Below are 18,016 nucleotides of genomic sequence, written 5' to 3' on the forward strand. Positions count from 1 at the left end.
TTTTGAGGGGCTGAGAAGCTGAACCACTTTTTAAAGTGGCCTGGAGGGCCCAAGGGGACTCTGAGGATGCTGGGGGCCAGGGGAGAACAACCCAGCCTCCGTGTAACCCCCCACCAAACCCTCCACCAGCCCCACTCACCTGCCCCTGAAGCTGAACCCACCAGCCCGAATGGCCAGCCTTGGGGCCCTGGTGCCACAATGGCTTTGTGACTCACGGCCAAGTTCTAGCCAATCCCCACCAGCTCCTGGGGGAAGAGAGTTCTAGAAGGCTAACCCAGGGATGCCTGGGTGGCTCAGTGGTTGAGCGTCTGCCTTCGGCTTAGGTCATGATCCCGGGGTCCTGGGATTCAGTCCCCCATCAGTCTCCCTGCAGGAAGCCTGCTTCTCCCTCTGCCTATGTCTCTGCCTCTCTCTGTGTCTCTCATGGATAAATAAATAAAATCTTAAAAAAAAAAAAAATAGAAGGCAGACCCAGTGTTGGGGGCAAGCCCTAGATCAGACTAAGGGTCTTGGTGGTTGCTACATACTACCTGCCTGTCCTGAATAGAAAACTAGGGCTCTGAGTAGAGGGGGCCTCAAATTCTTCCCCTACATGTGTCTCAAGGCAAATTCAGTCTCACATACCTTGGGCATTTGTTGAACACCTAACATTTTGTTTTTGTTTTTAAGATTTTATTTTTAAGGGCACCTGGGTGGCTCAGTCGATTCAGCATCTGCTTTCAGCTCAGGTCATGATCCCAGGGTCCTGGATCAAGTTCCCCATCAGGCTCCCTGCTCCACAGAGAGCCTGCCTCTCCCCCTCTGCCTCTGCCTCTGCCTCTGCCTCCGTCTCCTCCCTCTCTCTCTCTGTCTCTGTCTCTCATGAATAAATAAAATCTTTAAAAAATATATTTTAAGTAATCTCTACACCAAACAACCCCGAGATCCAGTCACATGCTCCACCAAGTGAGCCCTCCAGGTGCCTCTGAGGAACACCTAACTTTGCCTAGCGACACAGCTCAAATAATTTGGGGGTGTGAAACTCCTAGGAAGGAATCAAAGGGGGTGGATGGGCTGAGTCCCGCAGGAGGTGCAGGAGGCGAAGGAGTAATCTTAGGAGAGCTGGGGGAAGGGCACCACATGGCCCAAGGTGGGAACAGGATGGGCATGATTAGGGAACACGGGGGCTGAGGTGGTTGGAGGCAGGAGAAGAGGGCCAGGAGGTAGAATACTGAATTGGGAGGACCTCAGGAGTATGAGAGTTTGGGTTTTATCAGGAAGGCTCCGGGGAGCCCCGAGAGGGTCTAGAGCAAAGGAGGCACAGCTCTTATACTCTGGTTCACATCCTAAAAGGCCAGGTGGGTATCTGTATCTGGCTCTGAGGATGGGCCATCCTTAGAGCAGAACTGGGCCCAAGGTCCCTTGGGATCCCCATATGGGCCTGGCAAAAGTGGGTATTGACTCTGAGCCACAGTCCTAAAGGCGAAAGTGAGGCCACTGTCCCCATCCACCTCCTGGGGCTGGGCTGATGCCTGGGCTGAATCACTGCTGGCCAGGCTGGGGCTGACACACACCTTGGCCTCAGCTCAGCAGGGTCCTGCCAAAGCCACACAGCCTGGCCTAGCAGCCTCAGCCTGGCTTCTCTGGGGAGCCACTGGGAGGCACCAGAGCAAGAGGCAAACAGGGACACCCAGCCCCACTCAGCAGAGGTCCCCCCTTCTTCTCCATGCTGTTGGTGTAGCTTCGGGCAAAACCGGGGACATGGCAGTTGGACAGGATCTATGTCCTTTGTTTCAGCAATGACAAGGACAGCTCCCATCCAGGCTTTCAGTGAGCTAAACACAAATCCAGTGGTCAGGGCAATAATGGTGGAAGCACAAAGCCCTGTGGAAACACAAGAAGGCCCCAGCCCAGCTTGGGGGTTGTTGGGGGCCAGGAGGGCAACCGCAGCTGAGTTTGAGCAAAGGTCATTTGGGTAGCTGAGGGAAGAAGTGTTATCAGACTTGAAGCTGTGCTGTGCAAAGGCCCTGAGGCCATAAATTAAGGAAACAGAGTAGTTTTGATAGGGAGGTGCCTGGAAAGACATTGATCTTTCCGGGGCTAGATGCACTCAAGGACTTTTTTTCAGGAAGGTTTCAAGTAGGGAATCAGATCTGTGTTTTCCCAAAAGCCCCCGTGTCACATCCTTGTGAGAAGATAGAGCCTCCACTTAGACCCAAGGCTCCTGGGAGGCAGGCAACTGTCCAGGGTTCTAACCACTGCTCTGCCATTTAGCAGGAGTGGGATATAATAAGATATATTTGGTCTTCATCCCTGGTTCCTGGCACTCAGCTTCTAAAACTCTTGGAATCTTTGGGAGGGATGTTCCTTTCTTTTTAAAAACATTTATTTGTTTGTTTGTTTGTTTGTTTGTTTGAGAGAAAGACAGAGTGTGCGAGAGGGCAACTGGGAGGGGCAGAGAGAGAGGGTGAGAATAATCTCAAGCAAACTCTGAGCTAAGTGTGGATCCCAATGTGGGGCTGGATCTCAGGATTCTGAGATCATGACCTGAGCCGAAATCCAGTTGGATACCTAATCCACTGTGCCAGCCAGGTGCTCTGTAAGTATCTTTTGTATGTTAGTAAGATGCATGGTGGCTGGGGACCAGGATGGTGGCTGGTCCCCAGAAAAGCGGAGCCATTAGAGGGTTGGAGGTTTGTCCCACCTCCCAGACCTCCTGGGAGAGGACAGGGGCTGGAGATTGCACGAACCACCACAGGCCAATGATTCAACCAATCATGCCTGTGGAATGAAACCACTGGGGTTAGGACAACTGGATGGCTCATCAGTAGAGCGTCTGCCTTTGGCTCGGGACCTGATCTTGGAGTCCCAGGATCCAGTCCCACATCAGGCTCCCTGCAGGGAACCTGCTTCTCCCTCTGCCTATGTCTCTACCTCTCTCTCAGTCTCTCATGAATAAATAAAATCTTTGAAAGAAGAAAGAAAAGAAAAGAAAGAAAAGAAGAAAAGAATAGAAAAGAGGGATCCCTGGGTGGCGCAGCGGTTTGGCGCCTGCCTTTGGCCCAGGGCGCGATCCTGGAGACCCGGGATCGAATCCACGTCGGGCTCCCGGTGCATGGAGCCTGCTTCTCCCTCTGCCTGTGTCTCTGCCTCTCTCTATCTCTCTGTGACTATCATAAATAAATTTTAAAAAAAAAATTTAAAAAAAAAAAGAAAAGAAAAGAAAACCACTGGGGTTCAGAGAGCTTCCGGCTTGGTGAATATATGGAGGTGCTGAGAGGGTGGTGCACCCAGACGGGGCATGGAAGCTCCAGGCCCCTTTCTCTGTACCTTTCCCCATACATCTCTTCCACCTGGCTGTTCCTGAGTGGTATCCTTTATAACAAACCAGTAATAGTAAATAAAGCACTTTTCTAAGCTCTGTGAGCTCTTCCTGCAAATTATCAAAACTGGAGTGGGAGTGTAGAAACCCTTGGTTGAGGGCTTGTTGTTCAGAACCTGAGATTTCCGAATGGCATCTGAGTGGCAATGGTGTGGTGGGACTAAACTCTTCACCTGTAGGGTCTGCACAAACTCCAGGTAGTGTCAGAACTGAATTGTAGGACACCTGGTTGGTGTCTAGAAAATTGAACTGGTTGGCGTGGGGAACCGCCCCCTGCCCCTGCAACACACTTGGCATTGGGATTATGAATAAAACATTTTGGGGGGAATTGCATGGATCTCCCAACCTCCTGGGCCTCCCATTCTCTATACATTGGGGGTGCACAGGGAGCACAAGTATCATTATTATCCATCCACCAAACTGATACGGGAGCTGTTACCTGGACATGAACATACCCATTTCCAAAGCACAGAAGGTAGAGGGGGCAGGGGAAGAGGACTTGGTTGAGGCTACACAGCAGCAGACTGGCACCCAAGTTGGGACTCGGTCTCCTGAAGACTGAAGCTCTGCTTCCCCAGACTGTGGTTCCTGGTCTCCTGTGTCAAGACACCCCCACTTCAGCTTGGGCCTCTCACTGCTGGGCCCCCTTCTGAAACATCTGCCTGAAGGCGGTGAGGTCACATGGCTAAAAACCAAACCCCAAAGCAGTTCTTGAAGCCTTGAACAGTAGGCAGCCAGGGTGATCAGAAGAGGAAACAGGTAGGTGGTGAGGCCCCACCCTTTCAATGGCAGAGGGACTATGGGTACACGCTGCTCCTTCTTTGCATCCCTGCTTCCCCATCTGTAAAACAGGCACAGTTCACCCACCTTTCCAGGTAGGACTGGTATAACTGCTGGTGCTCCACACATGCCCACCAGCTGGACCTGCCCTGTGTCCTTGGCCACCAATGCCTAAGTCCCTTCAGGGCCCAAGTGAGGAAGAAGCCCAAGGCCCGGAGTCTTTTGCTCAACAACAGCAAGGGCCAGAGTAGGCAGGGGAAGAAGGCAGCCTGGCCATCCAGGTTCTGGAAGTGAGAGGCCTAAGGTCCAAATGTCCCTGCAAACTCCTAAAAATTTCAGGCTGTGTGACCTTCAATCACTCAACCTCTCTGAACATTAGTTTCCTTAAAATGGGAGACTAGGCTGTTGGAGAGGAAGAGGTACTTCAGGGAGTACTTGGAAAATCTGGATTCCAAGTCTGTGCCCTAAAAGGAAGGTCCCACAGAATGTAGACACACCTCCAGTCCTGGAGGCAGACTGCCTAAGTCGGATCCAACCTGGGCCACCTTCCTTCTGGTCCTGAGGCTCAGCATCCCCCATCCGCCAGCCAATCATAAAAGCTTACACTGAGCACCAACTGTGAGCACCTGTAAGCCAAGCACTGCTCTGTGAACAAACTGTTAATCCTCCAACTTTATGGGGCAAGCTTACAACTGTTCTGCCCATTTTACAGACAGGGTAACGGAGGCCCAGAGGTTCAAATTTCTGCCTTTCCTACCTGCCTCGGATTGTCCTCTTTGCATCTTCTAGCCTCTCTTCCCCCAAGGTGACACCCGGGGGCTCGCTAGTTCCAAACGCCAGTTGGAGATCCTAATGTCCCCTACCTAACCTGGACATTAGTCGGCCCCAGGCCCAGGAGCGCCTAGATGGCGCTCGCTGCGCGCCAGATGTGCGAGGCCCCTCCCGTACGCCCGCTCTCCTCCTCTAGCAGGGGCGGAGAGAGGAGGGGGAAGGAGGCACGGGAGGGGGGAGGGGGAGCGTGCGAGCCAGGCCCTGCCCAGCCCATCAGGCCCCGGCGGGGGAAGAAGGAGGCAGAGAGCCGAGCTGGCGTAACGAGACTTTACTGAAAACAGAAAACCGGGCGAACCAAGGATTACAAACAGGAATGTGGACTCGTAGCAAAACAAAACAAAACAACAGAACAAAAAGGGCGGGAGGAGGGATGTCGGAAGGACGGAAGGGAGGGAGCAAGAGCAAGGAAAGGGAAGGGAGTTCTTTTTTTTTTTCTTCTTCCCATTTCTTTAAAAAACCAACACAAGAAAAAACACACACACACAACCAACGTTTGTTCCCAAGTAGAAACATAAATAGGGCAGAATCGAACACTCTGTTCTTCTCTCTTCCAAAGGCAAAAAAAAAAAAAAAAAAAAAGTAAAAGGAAAGGCAGGGCTTGAGGCTGCGCCCCCTTGGAGTCCCCTTCGGCGGCGGTGTGTACAAAGGGGCGGCCGGGGCGCGCGGGTTTGTGCAACACTGGGTGGCCGCGCTCGGGGAACAGAGGCAGCGCGAGGGCGGGGGGGTCATGCGCTTGCCCCCCCAGGAGCAGGGGGTCCAGCTTGTCGAGTCTGAGGCGCCCTCTCCGAGTCCTGGGCACCCCCGGGGGGGTCCTTCGGGACCGCGCCCTCTCGGAATCCTGGCACCCGGGGGGTGAGGGGGGTGTCCCCGGGGCCGCGCCCTCTCCGAGTCCGGGGCGCCCACGCCCCCCCCACGCGAGCCCGCCTCCCGGGGAGGGGGGCCGCGCATGCGCCCCGCGCGCGGGCTCAGTACGCGGACACCTGGTGCTGGGGCAGCAGCTGGCAGCCGCTGTTGACGTGGCTGAGGACCTTCTGCTTGAGCTGCGCCACCTGCTCGCGCAGCAGGCTCGCTGTGGACGCCAGCTCCGTGTTCTGGCTCTTGAGCGTCTTCACTTTCTCCTCGAGGCGCGAGATGCGCTCCAGCTTGCGCTTGCGGCACTTAGAGGCAGCGATGCGGTTGCGCAGCCGCTTGCGCTCGGCCTTAATGCGCTCCTGCGTGTCCATGTCGATGGGCGACAACGGCGGGCTCTCGCCGAAGCTTGGCACGTCGGGCACCGTCTGCGGCTCATCCTTGAGCGCGGTCAGGCGGGGCGGCCCCAGCGCGCCTGGGGGCGGCGGCGGAGGGAAGGGCACAGGCTCGGCGGCGAAGGCGACCGTCGCAGCACCCCCCGAACCCCCGGTGCCGCCCGCGTAGCTGCTCAGGTTCGCGTAGACGGGCGCCTCGGGCGTGGCTGCCGCTGGGGCCAGTTCGCCAGGAGGCGCGGCGCCCGCAGCCGTGCCCGAGGGTCCTCCGGCGGCCGCGGCTGCCGAGGCCGCGCCCGTGCCCAGCTGGTTCTGCTTGTGCAAGTCTTCCAGGGCCTTGACGAAGCCCTCGGCAAACTCCTGCTCCTCGCTGGCCGCCACCTTGGGGTAGAGGAACTGAGTGCTCGTCGGCGTGGTGGTGACCAGCCCGTTGGACTGGATGATTAGGCGCTCGAGCTCGGGCGAGGCGAGCTTGAGCAGCCCCAGGTCGGGCGAGGCGAGTAGGCCGTCGGGGGGCGCCGTGCCTGGGGCGCCGTCGGTGCGCAGGGGGGCCGGGGGCGGCGCGGCCGCGGGCTTGAGCGCCGCCGCCACCTGCTCGCTCAGGCTCAGCGTCAGCGCGTCTTTCTTCATCATGCTGCCAGTCGCCGCCGTCGGGGGCGCCCCGGGGAACAGGCGACCCGGGGACGCGAAGCTACCACCGCCGCCACTGCTACTGACGCCGCCGCCCAGGCCGCTCAGCGCCTCATCGCCGTAGAAGGGTGTTTCCATCCTCCGCCTCCCCCGCCGCGCCGGCCCGGGGGGAGGGGGGGAGTGGCCGCGGCCGCCCGGGGGGCCTGCGCCCCCCCGTCCGCTCGGCCCTGCGCCCGCCCCGGCCGAGGCCGCTGCGCCCGGCCCTCCGCTGGCGGCGGCTCCTGCGCCGCGCAGTTCGCGCGCCCTCTTATAGCCTCGGCCCAGTGCGATGAGCTCACTGCCCCCGCTCGCCATTGGGTGTGGGTGACGTCGCTCATTTGCATGGTGGGGCGGGGCCAAACCACTGACGCCCCCCTGGCGCCGTTGCCCCGGTGACGCGCGGTAAACCGCACAACAGCGCGCTGCCTTGTGGGTTGACGTCATGGAGGCGGGCCCCACTCCTGGACCCGGTTACCCCGCCCCGGGAGCGCAGTGTACGACCAATGCCCCCAGCGCTGCCTCCCGCCAAGGCACGTCCCGGGTGGCGTGATGAGCCCGGCCACCAGCCTCCTGCCCGTCCCAAAGCCCCGCCCCGTATCCGCGCGTGGGGCCCCGGCTGGGCGGGGGTGGGGGCGGTGCCGGCCTCCGGGGACCGGCGGGGGATGGGGCCCGGATGGATAAATAACTCCCTGGCACCTCCCGCTCCACTACGTCTACAAGTGCCTTCCTCAGCGCACCTCTGCCCTGGCTCCGCACGGGCTGGGGGCAGAAAGCTTTAGGGAGCTAGCTGTTCCCGGTGGATCCCTGGGCGTTTGGGCCAGATCGGCCTCTGTCTCACTCCTACCCCCGAATCTCCGGTGGTGTGTTTGCCCCAGAAAGACGAGGGAGGGAAAAGGAAAACTGCCAGAAGTTGCTGGAAGCGCTTTGATCCTGATACTTTTCACTGAGGATTCTGAAAGTACGGAGTCTGGCTTCCTGACCTACAGATGGGAAACTGAGGCTCGGCAAGGTGTGACCAGGCCAGACCTCTTATCCACCTGGTAGAACCCTGGCCTCTTGCTTCTGGGCAGCCGCCTATATTTTTACTCTGCATCTGCCAGGGTGTGCTGTGGGTCCTGAGGTGAGGGTGGTTGCCTGTAGGTCCCCACAGTTTCCTCCTTAGCAGCCCTCCCCTTCCTGGTTGTTAGGCAGGAATCCTAGCTGGTAATTGTTACCTACTTAATACTGTTTTGTTTTTGTCAGTGCTCCAAGGGCCTCCCTAAAGGCTGGCTGGAGATGAACTATGAGGGAGGAGGAAGGGAACAACCTGTCCCAATGCTCCCTAGGGATTCTTGGGACATCTGGGTCTAGCTGAGAGCCCCTTCACATGACCCCTCCATGGCTCCCACCACACTCAGAATGGAGCCAGTTTCTCAGCCAGATGGTGGAGGCTAAGGCCCCTTCTACCACTGACCCCCATCTAACCTTTCACCTTCTCTGAGCCTTGGCTTCTGGGCCCACTGATGCCTCAGGGCCTTTGTATATGCTATGTCCTCTGTGTGATGCTCCCTTCCCCAGTGCAAACTTGGGGTTAGAGGCCCCTCCCACTCACCTTATTTCCATTATAGCCTTGGAAGCATTCAGAATGACTGGGTGGACCCAAAGATCCTGGAGGGCAGGGACCTTGTCTATCCTGAACTTGCTGGGTCTCCAGCATCCTGTACAGCACTTGACTTGGCATAAACAAGAACACTGCGTGGCCTGGTTGCAGTGGCAGTTTCTGGCCTAGGTTTGTCTGACTTGCCTGTGGGCATGAATGTTCCCAGCCCCCAACCCCCCTCTTCTGCTTCCCAGCCTCACCTGGCCCTGTTCCTAACTGGGCTGTGGAGCAAGAAGGCTATGAAGGAAACTGTCACCATGAGCAAGAGACCTGGCCTGGTGGGCAGTGACCCAGGGGTGTGAGTATGTATCTATGTACACACAAATGTCTGTGCCTGTGTGTGTTCATGTATGGATCCCAGATGTGTTCACACATGAGGGGGGGTCTATGTGCCTGTGTGGGTGGGCATGTAGATCTGTGTGCCTGTGTGTGTATACATATATGTATACTGGTGGATGTGTATGTGTCCATTTGTGTGTTTCCAGGCACGTAGGTCACTGTGTCCTCCAGACCTGCCCTCGCAAGGTGGGATGCAGCCCCCAGCCTGTTGCTAGCCTTGCCCTGGGACCCCTCTCTGGGCCTACGCAATGGGGCTAGATCGGATCAGATGGGGCCATGTATCTCCCCAAGGCAGGACATGAGTGGGTGGCCTAAGGAGCCTCTGCCCTGACCTTGGGCCTTCACCTTGACAAGTGGGTGAATGGTCTGGTGAACTCTGGGCAGAACCTGCCTTAGCTGAAAAACTAACCAGCAAACAGACCTTGGGATATGGAGGCACAGGGAGCCCAAGGCCCGTTACCCCTCTGAGTCTCCATTTCCTCCTCATGAAAATGGAGTGAGTAATCTCACCCACCTCTTGGAATCTTGTGGTTTTTGTGTTATTTTATTTTTTAATTAAGTAAACTCTAACCCCATTATGGGGCTAGAACGCACAGCCCTGAGATCAAGAGTCATATGCTCTACTGACTGAGCCAGCCAGGTGCCTCGAGTATTGTGATTTGTATTGGATGTGAAGAAATAGTAAGAGCTCATAATTGTTTTCTCTTAAGTGTTTTATGTTATTATAATTAGGCCAACCTTAACTGTGTATGTTTGTTTGGCCTGGAGTGCCCTTCCTTATCCTCCAGGCAAAATTCCTACTCATTCTTCAAAACCCAGTGTCTCCTCCTCCAAGGAGCCTACCCTAACTATCCGGCCTAGAGGTCCCCTAAGTAGCCCCTCCCCCCCATGCCGGGCTGAGCCTGCCCACTGTCTTTGTTGGCCTCTATCGCTCCTAGTTGCGGGAGGGGAGGAAGAGAGGACCTGTCTTAGCCCCTAAAGCATGGGGAACTGCCCTGAGCAGACTCTGCCAGCAACACTTTTCAAGGCCTGGCTCCTTTGGTCCCCACTGCTGTGTACTTGCTCTTCCCTCTGATCCAACACCTTTTCCTGCCCTCTCCTTCCTCCTAGCCAAGGAGCTGTCTGGGACACCCCAGTCCTGCTCTTATCATTTGGATCAACCCTATCCCCACCTTGCCAGGCAAGTTGGGGGAGCCCTAAATCCACCAACCAGTCACAGGCAGTGAATTAGGAATAACTCCCATTCTGTCATTCATTCATTCCTTGTACACGGGGACGCCTGGGTGGCTCAGTGGTTGAGCATCTGCCTTTGGTTCAGGGTGTGATCCTGGAGTCCCAGGATTGAGTCCCACATTGGGCTTCCTCCATGGAGCCTGCTTCTCTCTCTGCCTGTGTCTCTGCCTCTCTTTCTCTCTCTGTATCTCTCATGAATAAATAAAATCTTTTTAAAAAATTCCCTGTCCACTGACTGAGCACCTATTATGAGCCAAGTGATGGGGACACACATGGATGTCACAAACACCATCACTCTCCCAGCACACGATCTGAAGGAGGAATCTAACACAACTTCAAGGAGAATGTGCCCCCTCCACAGATGGGGGTATGTCTTAGAGTTCGGTAATCAGGGCAGGGCACCCCAGGAGGTAATGCTGAATGAAGGAGGAGCTGGAGCAAATCGAACATCCTAGACAGTGGGACATCTCAGACAGTGGGCACCACAAAAGCCCTGGGGCAAGACACCAGCTGGCCACACTGATGGAGAGAGCAGGTGGGGCTGGATTGGGTGAGCCAGGGGAAGCCAGGGGGAGAGAAGGAAGGCAAGGGTGCAGGGCTTCCACGGGAGACTGGGTGGTATTTGTCCCGAGTAGTGGAAGTGGCCCAGGGAGACGGGATTGAGGGAGAAGTCGGCAACAGGGCTCAGCCTAGATTTTCGCCCTTACTCTCCCAGCAGCTCCACGAGTCTCAGGACATTAACTCACTTCCCACAGCAGCGTCCAGGGAGGGCGTGCGGCCCGCCGGGGTCCACACAGCCCAGGCCCCGTCTGAAAATTCAGCCGGTCCCCAAGTAGTACCCTCGGTGGGGAAGGGAAGCTGAAACTAACCCTCCACCCCTTTCCCAGCGAGGGTTCCAGTCTCCGCCGCTCTGGGGCCTCTCAAGAGCCAGGAGATGATTACCCTTCTTGTTTAAAACAACCTGCAACTCGGTTTCATGTTTGGTCTTTACTTGAAGACGCAGGGAACTCCAAGCTAGTGGATGAAACGGAAAGCCCCAAAGAAAGAATAAAGGAGTTAAGCAGGAAGCAGAAAGGGGTGAGGCGGACGGAACCTCTCAAGGGGGAGGTAGGCGGGGGGCTGCGCGCAGGACGCCGCGGGGCTCCGTAGGGCTTCTGGGGGATGTCCTGTGGCGCCTGGGTCCCCGGGCTGGGGGGGCGGGGCTTGAAGGGGCAGTCCCCGGGTGGCGGGACCCCGCAGGGGGCCGGGGGAGGGGCGCCGGCGAGGGGCTGGGGGGCGCGTCTGGCCTCCGCGCATTCCTAAGGATCAGGTTACCGGCCGAGGCGGCGGCCCCTCCCCTCCCGCCGCTCCCCTCCTGCCCCGCTTCCGCCCTCGCGGGGAGCTGGAACCACAGCCACCTCCCCCGTCCAGTGCAGGTGCTCGGCGGGCCGCAGGGAGGGGACCCACACCCCGTCCTCCGGGCGGGCACTGGCGTTTTCCAGTCTCCCAAGACCATTTTACGGACGAGGAAACGCGTCGTCAGCTCCCTTCAGCAGCTGATGCAGCCAGACCCACGGAGCCTGCTTTACGACCGGTGGCCCTGTTGACTGCACCCGGAGGCTGCAGTGTCCCCAGCTTCCCGCAGGCCCGGAAGAGCCGCTCAGCCCAGAGTTCCTTGATTGACCGTCCAGAGTGAGCCCGGAAGGGCGCCCGAGCAGGGAGAAAACAACTCACCCCACCTTCCCCCACCCCCGGCCGGCCCAGAGTCCTGCCCTTGCCCCATGTAATGTGCATCTGCTGTATACCCAGGCCCAGGTTAGGCCCTTTCCTAGGCGGACTTGGGGAAACCTGAAGGTTGGGGGTGGGAGGGTGGTGAGTTCACTAAATTAAGTTCAGAAGCTGATTTGCTTTGCTTTTGTTTTTCTTTTGGCCAACCTCCAGCACCGTCATTCAGCCATTCCACCACCCTCTGTGGAGCACCTACTGTGTTGTGTGCCGGGCCCTCTGTGGTAGGCCAGGGTTTTCCACCATCCCTCATCACCTCCTCAGTTGATGCTCCCCTATGGGCCAGGAAATACCCACCACAATGAAGAAGTCCGCTTTAGGCTGATGTCACAATTTCTCCTTTAGGTTGACCCCCTTTTCTGTTTTTACTTCAGTAAATATATTTCAAAAGAGAAACTTAATGTCACCACCAAGAATGGAAAACCAGTTTATCTTGCCATAAATAGAAAGAAATTGAAAAAACGATGAAATGAGAGCAAAACCCAGGAATTCCTTCCTCGGGGACACTCTGGGCCCGGCCCAGAGCGGGAATGTCCAAATATCCAGAAAGCATTAAAAGCAGGGAAGCCCTAAGCCAAGCCAAAGAAGGGTGCAGGAGAGGCCACGGGAATCCACTTTGTGGTTTTGTTTCTGAGGGCCCCAGCACACAGTAGGTGCTCAATAATGTGCCAAGCCTTGGCAGTGAGCACCTACTATGCGTGTGGTTTACCTGCATCCACCAGCATCCTTTCAGGGCCTTCGAGTTTATAGACCCATTTCCAGGGTCACAAATGAAGGTGGTAGTGGTGGCAGGTAGCAGCCCCTTGGGGGTAGGACCCCACAGGGCCTCTCTGGGGAGACTTCAGTTTGGTTCAGATAAATGGAAGCTCCCCGCTTCCGCCTCAAGACCTTGGGGCTGTCCCCACCCACAGTCCTGTGGCTCCTGACAGCCTTCTGCAATGAGCTATGGGCCCCTGCCGTCCTGCCCAGGCTGCCCAGGGATTGGGGAGCGGGGGATGTGTGCATCAATGAATATGAATTAAATAAGTAAATGAATTAATGAGTGGATGGTGTAATGGATGATTTGGCGACGTAATGAATGGATGAGTGAATTAATGGATGAGAGGATGCATCCATGTGATCAAAATGGGAAACCCACTCCCCACATTTTTCCTTAGTATCCCCACACCAGTACTGCAAGGAGGGACATCTGTTCACATTTTTCAGAGGGACAAACTGAGGTTCTGAGCAAAGCGTGGCTCCCTGCCCGCCATTTTCAGAGGGCAGATTGGAATACAGGCAGCCTCGCTCTCTGTGAGCTGCAGGACAGGGGGGCGAGTAAGGGAGCCGGGGCCCAGTGGGGGAGTAGATGGAATGGGGGCCAGGCAGGCAGCAGACAGCAGGGAAGCGGTGGTGGCTGGGCCTCCAGGGCGGGGAGGAGTAGCCAGAGTCCCAGTTGATTAGGAAAGGCTTCCAAGGAAAGAGTAGGTTTGGGGGGCCTCCCAGCACTCACGGAGACACACACCAGCCCTGCGTCTCGCGGGCGTGGGGAGGCAGAGACCCCCCCCCCCAACACTCAGAACCTGAGGCCACCACCGTGTACTCCCTCGCTCGCCGCTTCCCCCCTTCCTCCGCCACCGCCTCTCCTCCGGAGGAAGTGGTGAGGGTGCGGGGGAGGGCCCCCCATTCTCACTTCCCCTGGGGCAGGGCGGGGCCTACAGGGTGCCCTCCCCCGCCGCGATAGGGGGGCGACAGGAGTGGGGGCTGGGAGCCCCAAGAGCCAGGGCTCGGCCGGGGCGGTGCGGCCCCTCGTTGGGTGACCTCTCTAAGTTCTCTGGGTTTCGATGGTTCTCATCTGAAAAATGGGGGGAAGAAAGTGGACCTTGAAACAATGGATTGCTGGGGGAGAGGACCCCGCCCCACCCCCGAGGAGACAAGCCGGACAAGGACACTCCCAGGCCCGGGGGGTCACGGCCGGGCCGGAGGGAGAGAGGTCGCTGTAAACACGGACTTGGACCGGGGCGGGAGGCGCATTCCAGGCGGAGCGAACGGCGAACGGCGCCGGCGAAGGCCCGGAGGCTGCTCGGGACCTCCCGCCTCGCGGGGCGGCCGGGCCTGCCCGGGACCTGCAGCTCGCCGTCCCCCCCAGCCTGGCCCCTCCTCTGGCGGGGGTGGGGGAAGGATCTGGAGTCTCGGCGCGGCCCGCAGCAGCCGCAGAGTTAACCCCGCGCAGCGGCCGGGACGGTGGCGAGGGGGGCGGGTGGCGTCAGCGCCGACGTCAAGGCGAGGCGGGGCCGTGTAGACTCTGGCGCCGGGCCGGTGCCCCACGCCGCGCTAGAAGCCGTGGGTGTGGTGGTAGGCAGGGTCCGCCCTCCAGCTGCCCCCGCGCGGCGCAGAGAGGGGAAACTGAGGCACGGAGAGGCGAGAGGCCTCGCAGACGGAAGCTGGGCCAGACGGCTCCGGGTTCCTGTCCCTCTGCCCCAGGCCGCTCCGGCCCCCACCGTCGCCCTTTCCCGATGGCTCACTTTCGCTGGTGACTAGGGTCACCCGGCTGCGACTGCGACCAACCGGTCTTTTGTGTTTTGTTTTGTATTCCGGCACGTAGACCAATCCCTGCAACATCGCCCAGTTAAGTGCCAGACATCCCAGAGTTGTGCCCTGCCCTGGCAAGCCAGCCCACCTTCGTGGGCCTCAGTTTCCTCAACCGGGCAATGAAGGAAAGCTGACCTTGGGCTGCGGGGGTCACCGCCTGGCCTTTGGGAAGGGGTGGGGTGGGAGGCGGTTCCCATGCCGAGGGGCGGGGTGGAGGGGAGACAACCAAGAGGTGAGAGGTACGAGTGGGAGGACACCGGCGAGGCGGGATTCGAATCCACGGCTGGCTCCCGACCCCCCCCCCCCCCCCCGCTTTTGTCCTCCTTCACCTCTGCCCCCACTCGTCCTTCCCCCTCCATTTCTAACCCCTCCCGTCTCTCGGATCCCCCTCGCCTCCCCTCTCCCTCCCTTCCCCCCACGGCCCAGCTCGGCGCCCCTGCGGGGCCGCTAATTAAATGCAGAGCTGGGGGGAGGGGGCGGCTCGCGGTTAACCCCTTCCCGCCCGGCCCTGGAGGGCTTCCCGGAGCCGAGGAGCGGAAGCGCCAAAGCGCTCAACGCCTCTCCGCCCCTGACTTGAGGCCCCAAGACAAGCCCATTTGATGGACCGGTAGGTAGAGGTTAAGGGGCCAGGCCCAAGGTTCTAGGCAAGCCCCGTTTAATCGCCTCCAGATAGGAGGGCCAGAGCGTAGAAATACTGTGAGCAAAGGGAGATGGGGGGGTCGGGGGAGAGAAAGGCGGCTGGAGACAGAGGGAGAGAGAGCAGGGAATGAGGGAGGGAAAGTTCGGTGGAGCAAGAGAGAAACAGCCAGAGACCAGAGAGAGTGAGATAAACGAGTTAAGGGACACCAGCTGGAGAGGGCAAGAGACAGCAGGGAGACAAGGAGAGAGAGAGACATGAAAGTATTTTCAATGGGATTCTCAATCCTTGGCTGGGGACTAGAACTAACTAGACTCTGGTCTCCTTGGACACAGAAAAGGTGACCCCATACATAACTACGAGGGACAGAGTGACAGTCTCCCAGGGCAGCACAGTGGGAACGGTGGGGTGAACACCAAGGTGGCCCTGAACACCGTGAGCACGTGGGTCAGGTGGAGAGGACCCAGGCCCAGCCGGTCCACTGCCTGGCTCCCCCTTCCCTCCCCACACGGTCCGCTGCCATCGTGGGCCTGGGGAAACTGAAGATCTGAGAGGCGCCCAACATTCTCAGGGTGGGAACAACTGAAAACAATAGGTAATAGAATGTCAAGCAGTGACGGGGGCTATGAGGGACTCTCTGGCAAATGTGTAGAGGGTCAGTGACAGATAAAGGGGCACCATGAGGGGGTGCCAGGGAAGGTTGAGTTCTTGAAAGCTGAACAGCACAAACCAAGGCCCTAGGGTAGGAATGTATGGTATGCAGGTGGAGATTCATTTTTTTTAATTTTTTTTTAATTTTTATTTATTTATGATAGTCACAGAGAGAGAGAGAGAGGCAGAGACACAGGCAGAGGGAGAAGCAGGCTCCATGCACCGGGAGCCCGATGTGGGATTCGATCCCGGGTCTCCAGGATCGGGCCCTGGGCCAAAGGCAGGCGCCAAACCGCTGCGCCACCCAGGGATCCCGCAGGTGGAGATTCAAAGAGGAGGCCTGGAGTGGGGTGAGGAGAGGGGAGATGGGGAGAAAGTAAAGTAGGACGGTCACAGGGGAACCCAGGTCACCAGCAGCTGGGGTGGGGGGGGTAGGTGGAGTCCTTGCCAGCCCGGAAGGACCCTGTGACCACCCTCCCTGATGTTCCAGAGGATGCAGTGGAGTCTCAGGAGCATAAGGGCTGCCCAGAGTCCCAGGGACCTATCTTCTGTCCTTTGTGGGTGCCACTCAGGCCTCCCCTTGCCCTCTGTGGCTCCCTGCTCTGGTCTGTTACCCCCTAGCTCTGCCGCTCCTATGGCTCAGATTCCCAGAACTTGCCCGTGGTGTTCCCTCGCCTGCAGTACCTGCCTGCAGTACCTGCCTCGTGAGTCATTCCCCGGCCCTCTCCCAAACAGAGCTCAGAGACCCTCCCTATGCTGGCTCTCCCACCTCCTGGGCCCCTCACTCGGCCCCCTCACCCCACCTCTGCAAAGAGGGCATGGAGGCTCAGGAGACAGGGCTGAAGGGAATGGGGGAAGGTGGACAGTGTGGTCCTTGAGCCTGGGTAAAAATCGCTGCCCCCTCTGCCCCTGCCCCCTTAGAGGAGGCATGACGGTGGCTGCAGTGACGCGGGATGTGCCAGGAGGAGCATCCGGCAGGGCCTGCGTTGTCATGGTGACGCTGACTCAGAGGCAGAGGCAGGTAGCAGCATCTAGTACCAGCCAGCCCGCCCCTGTGCTCCTGGCACCCTGCCCAACCCCCACCCTTCAGCCTCCGCTCTGGGGACCTCTCCTGAAACTGGAGAAGGGTGGGTGAGACACCAGGGCAGCTGGATAAATTCCTCCACCCACCCCCACCCAATCACCTGCTGGAAGGTGGGAGATGCTATTTTATCACACTAACCTGATTCAGGACACCCATCTTCCCATTCTTCTGTTTATAGGGCCATCCATCCACCCACCCACCCACTCATCTGTCCATCCCTCTGTTTACCCATCCGCCCATTATTCATGGAGCACCTACTGTGAGTCCACATTGCTCTCAGCACAGGACAGTTGTCCCTTGCTCCAGGAGTAAGGGGATCCTTCTTTGATGCAGGTGAGGGGATGCAGGTGAGGACAAGGCCTCTGTGACCCTTTGGGCCCAGGCCTTGAGAAGTTGAGGGCCCTTCTCTACCTCCTGCTCACAGTCTCTGTCCTCTACCACTATCTGTGTCACTGTCTCTCCGTCTCAGAGTACAGTCCAGACCCTTCCCCAGCCCTGACCCAGGCCCTAAAGCCACTGTGTATCCCCTTTCCTTTTTTCCCCCTCACTTGTCTACTCCAGCCACATCTGCCTCTGTTTTTCCTCCAACACACCAGCTCATTCCCACCTCAGGGCCTTTGCATATACTGTTCTCCCTGTATGGAAAAATCTGAAGTTCTTTACTTGGCATTTGTCTTGTTTATTTCTTGATCTCCTTATTATCTGTCTCTACCCCCATCTTCAGAGCATAAAGACCTAAGAGATGGCCCGTGGTTCCTTTGGTGGCCCATCTACCTATCTCTGCCTTCATTTTACCCACTGTGAAATGAGCAAATGGGAATGGTGTTCCCAATAAGACCTTACACAGGGGGTTGGGGGGAGAGATTAAGCCCTTAGAACTGTACCTGGCACAGAGTAAGTGCTCAGCAAACACTTTCTTGGAAATAGTCCAGATGTCCATGAGCTGATGAAGGATAAACAAAAAATGGTCTGGCTGTACAATGGAATATTGCTCAGCCATAAAAAGGAACAAAGCTCTGACACATACTACACCATGGATGAACCTTGGAAACATCATGCTCAGTGAGAGAAGCCAGACATGAAAGGCCACCTGTTGCAGGATCCCATTTATCTATCTATCTATCTATCTATCTATCTATCTATCTATCTATCTATCATTTATTTATTTTTTGTAGGATCCCATTTATATGAAATGTCTAGAAGAGGCCAATCCATA

The 18,016-nt window shown here is 57.6% G+C and overlaps 1 protein-coding gene across 1 annotated transcript; it reads right to left on the minus strand.

Moving 5' to 3' along the window:
- Positions 1-5,225: 5,225 nt before the first annotated feature.
- Positions 5,226-7,137, minus strand: JUND (JunD proto-oncogene, AP-1 transcription factor subunit). The gene has a single exon (XM_041764047.1). It carries the CDS (start codon positions 6,979-6,981, stop codon positions 5,938-5,940), a length of 1,044 nt encoding a protein of 347 aa, XP_041619981.1. The 5' UTR covers positions 6,982-7,137; the 3' UTR covers positions 5,226-5,937.
- Positions 7,138-18,016: the final 10,879 nt, after the last annotated feature.

This window comes from Vulpes lagopus, chromosome 7, assembly GCF_018345385.1.
Source record: "Vulpes lagopus strain Blue_001 chromosome 7, ASM1834538v1, whole genome shotgun sequence".
In the NCBI taxonomy this organism is placed as follows: Eukaryota; Metazoa; Chordata; class Mammalia; order Carnivora; family Canidae; genus Vulpes; species Vulpes lagopus.

Excerpts from the sequence above, each read along its gene's own strand:
- JUND (XM_041764047.1), bottom strand. The coding sequence starts at position 6,981 with ATGGAAACACCCTTCTACGGCGATGAGGCGCTGAGCGGCCTGGGCGGC.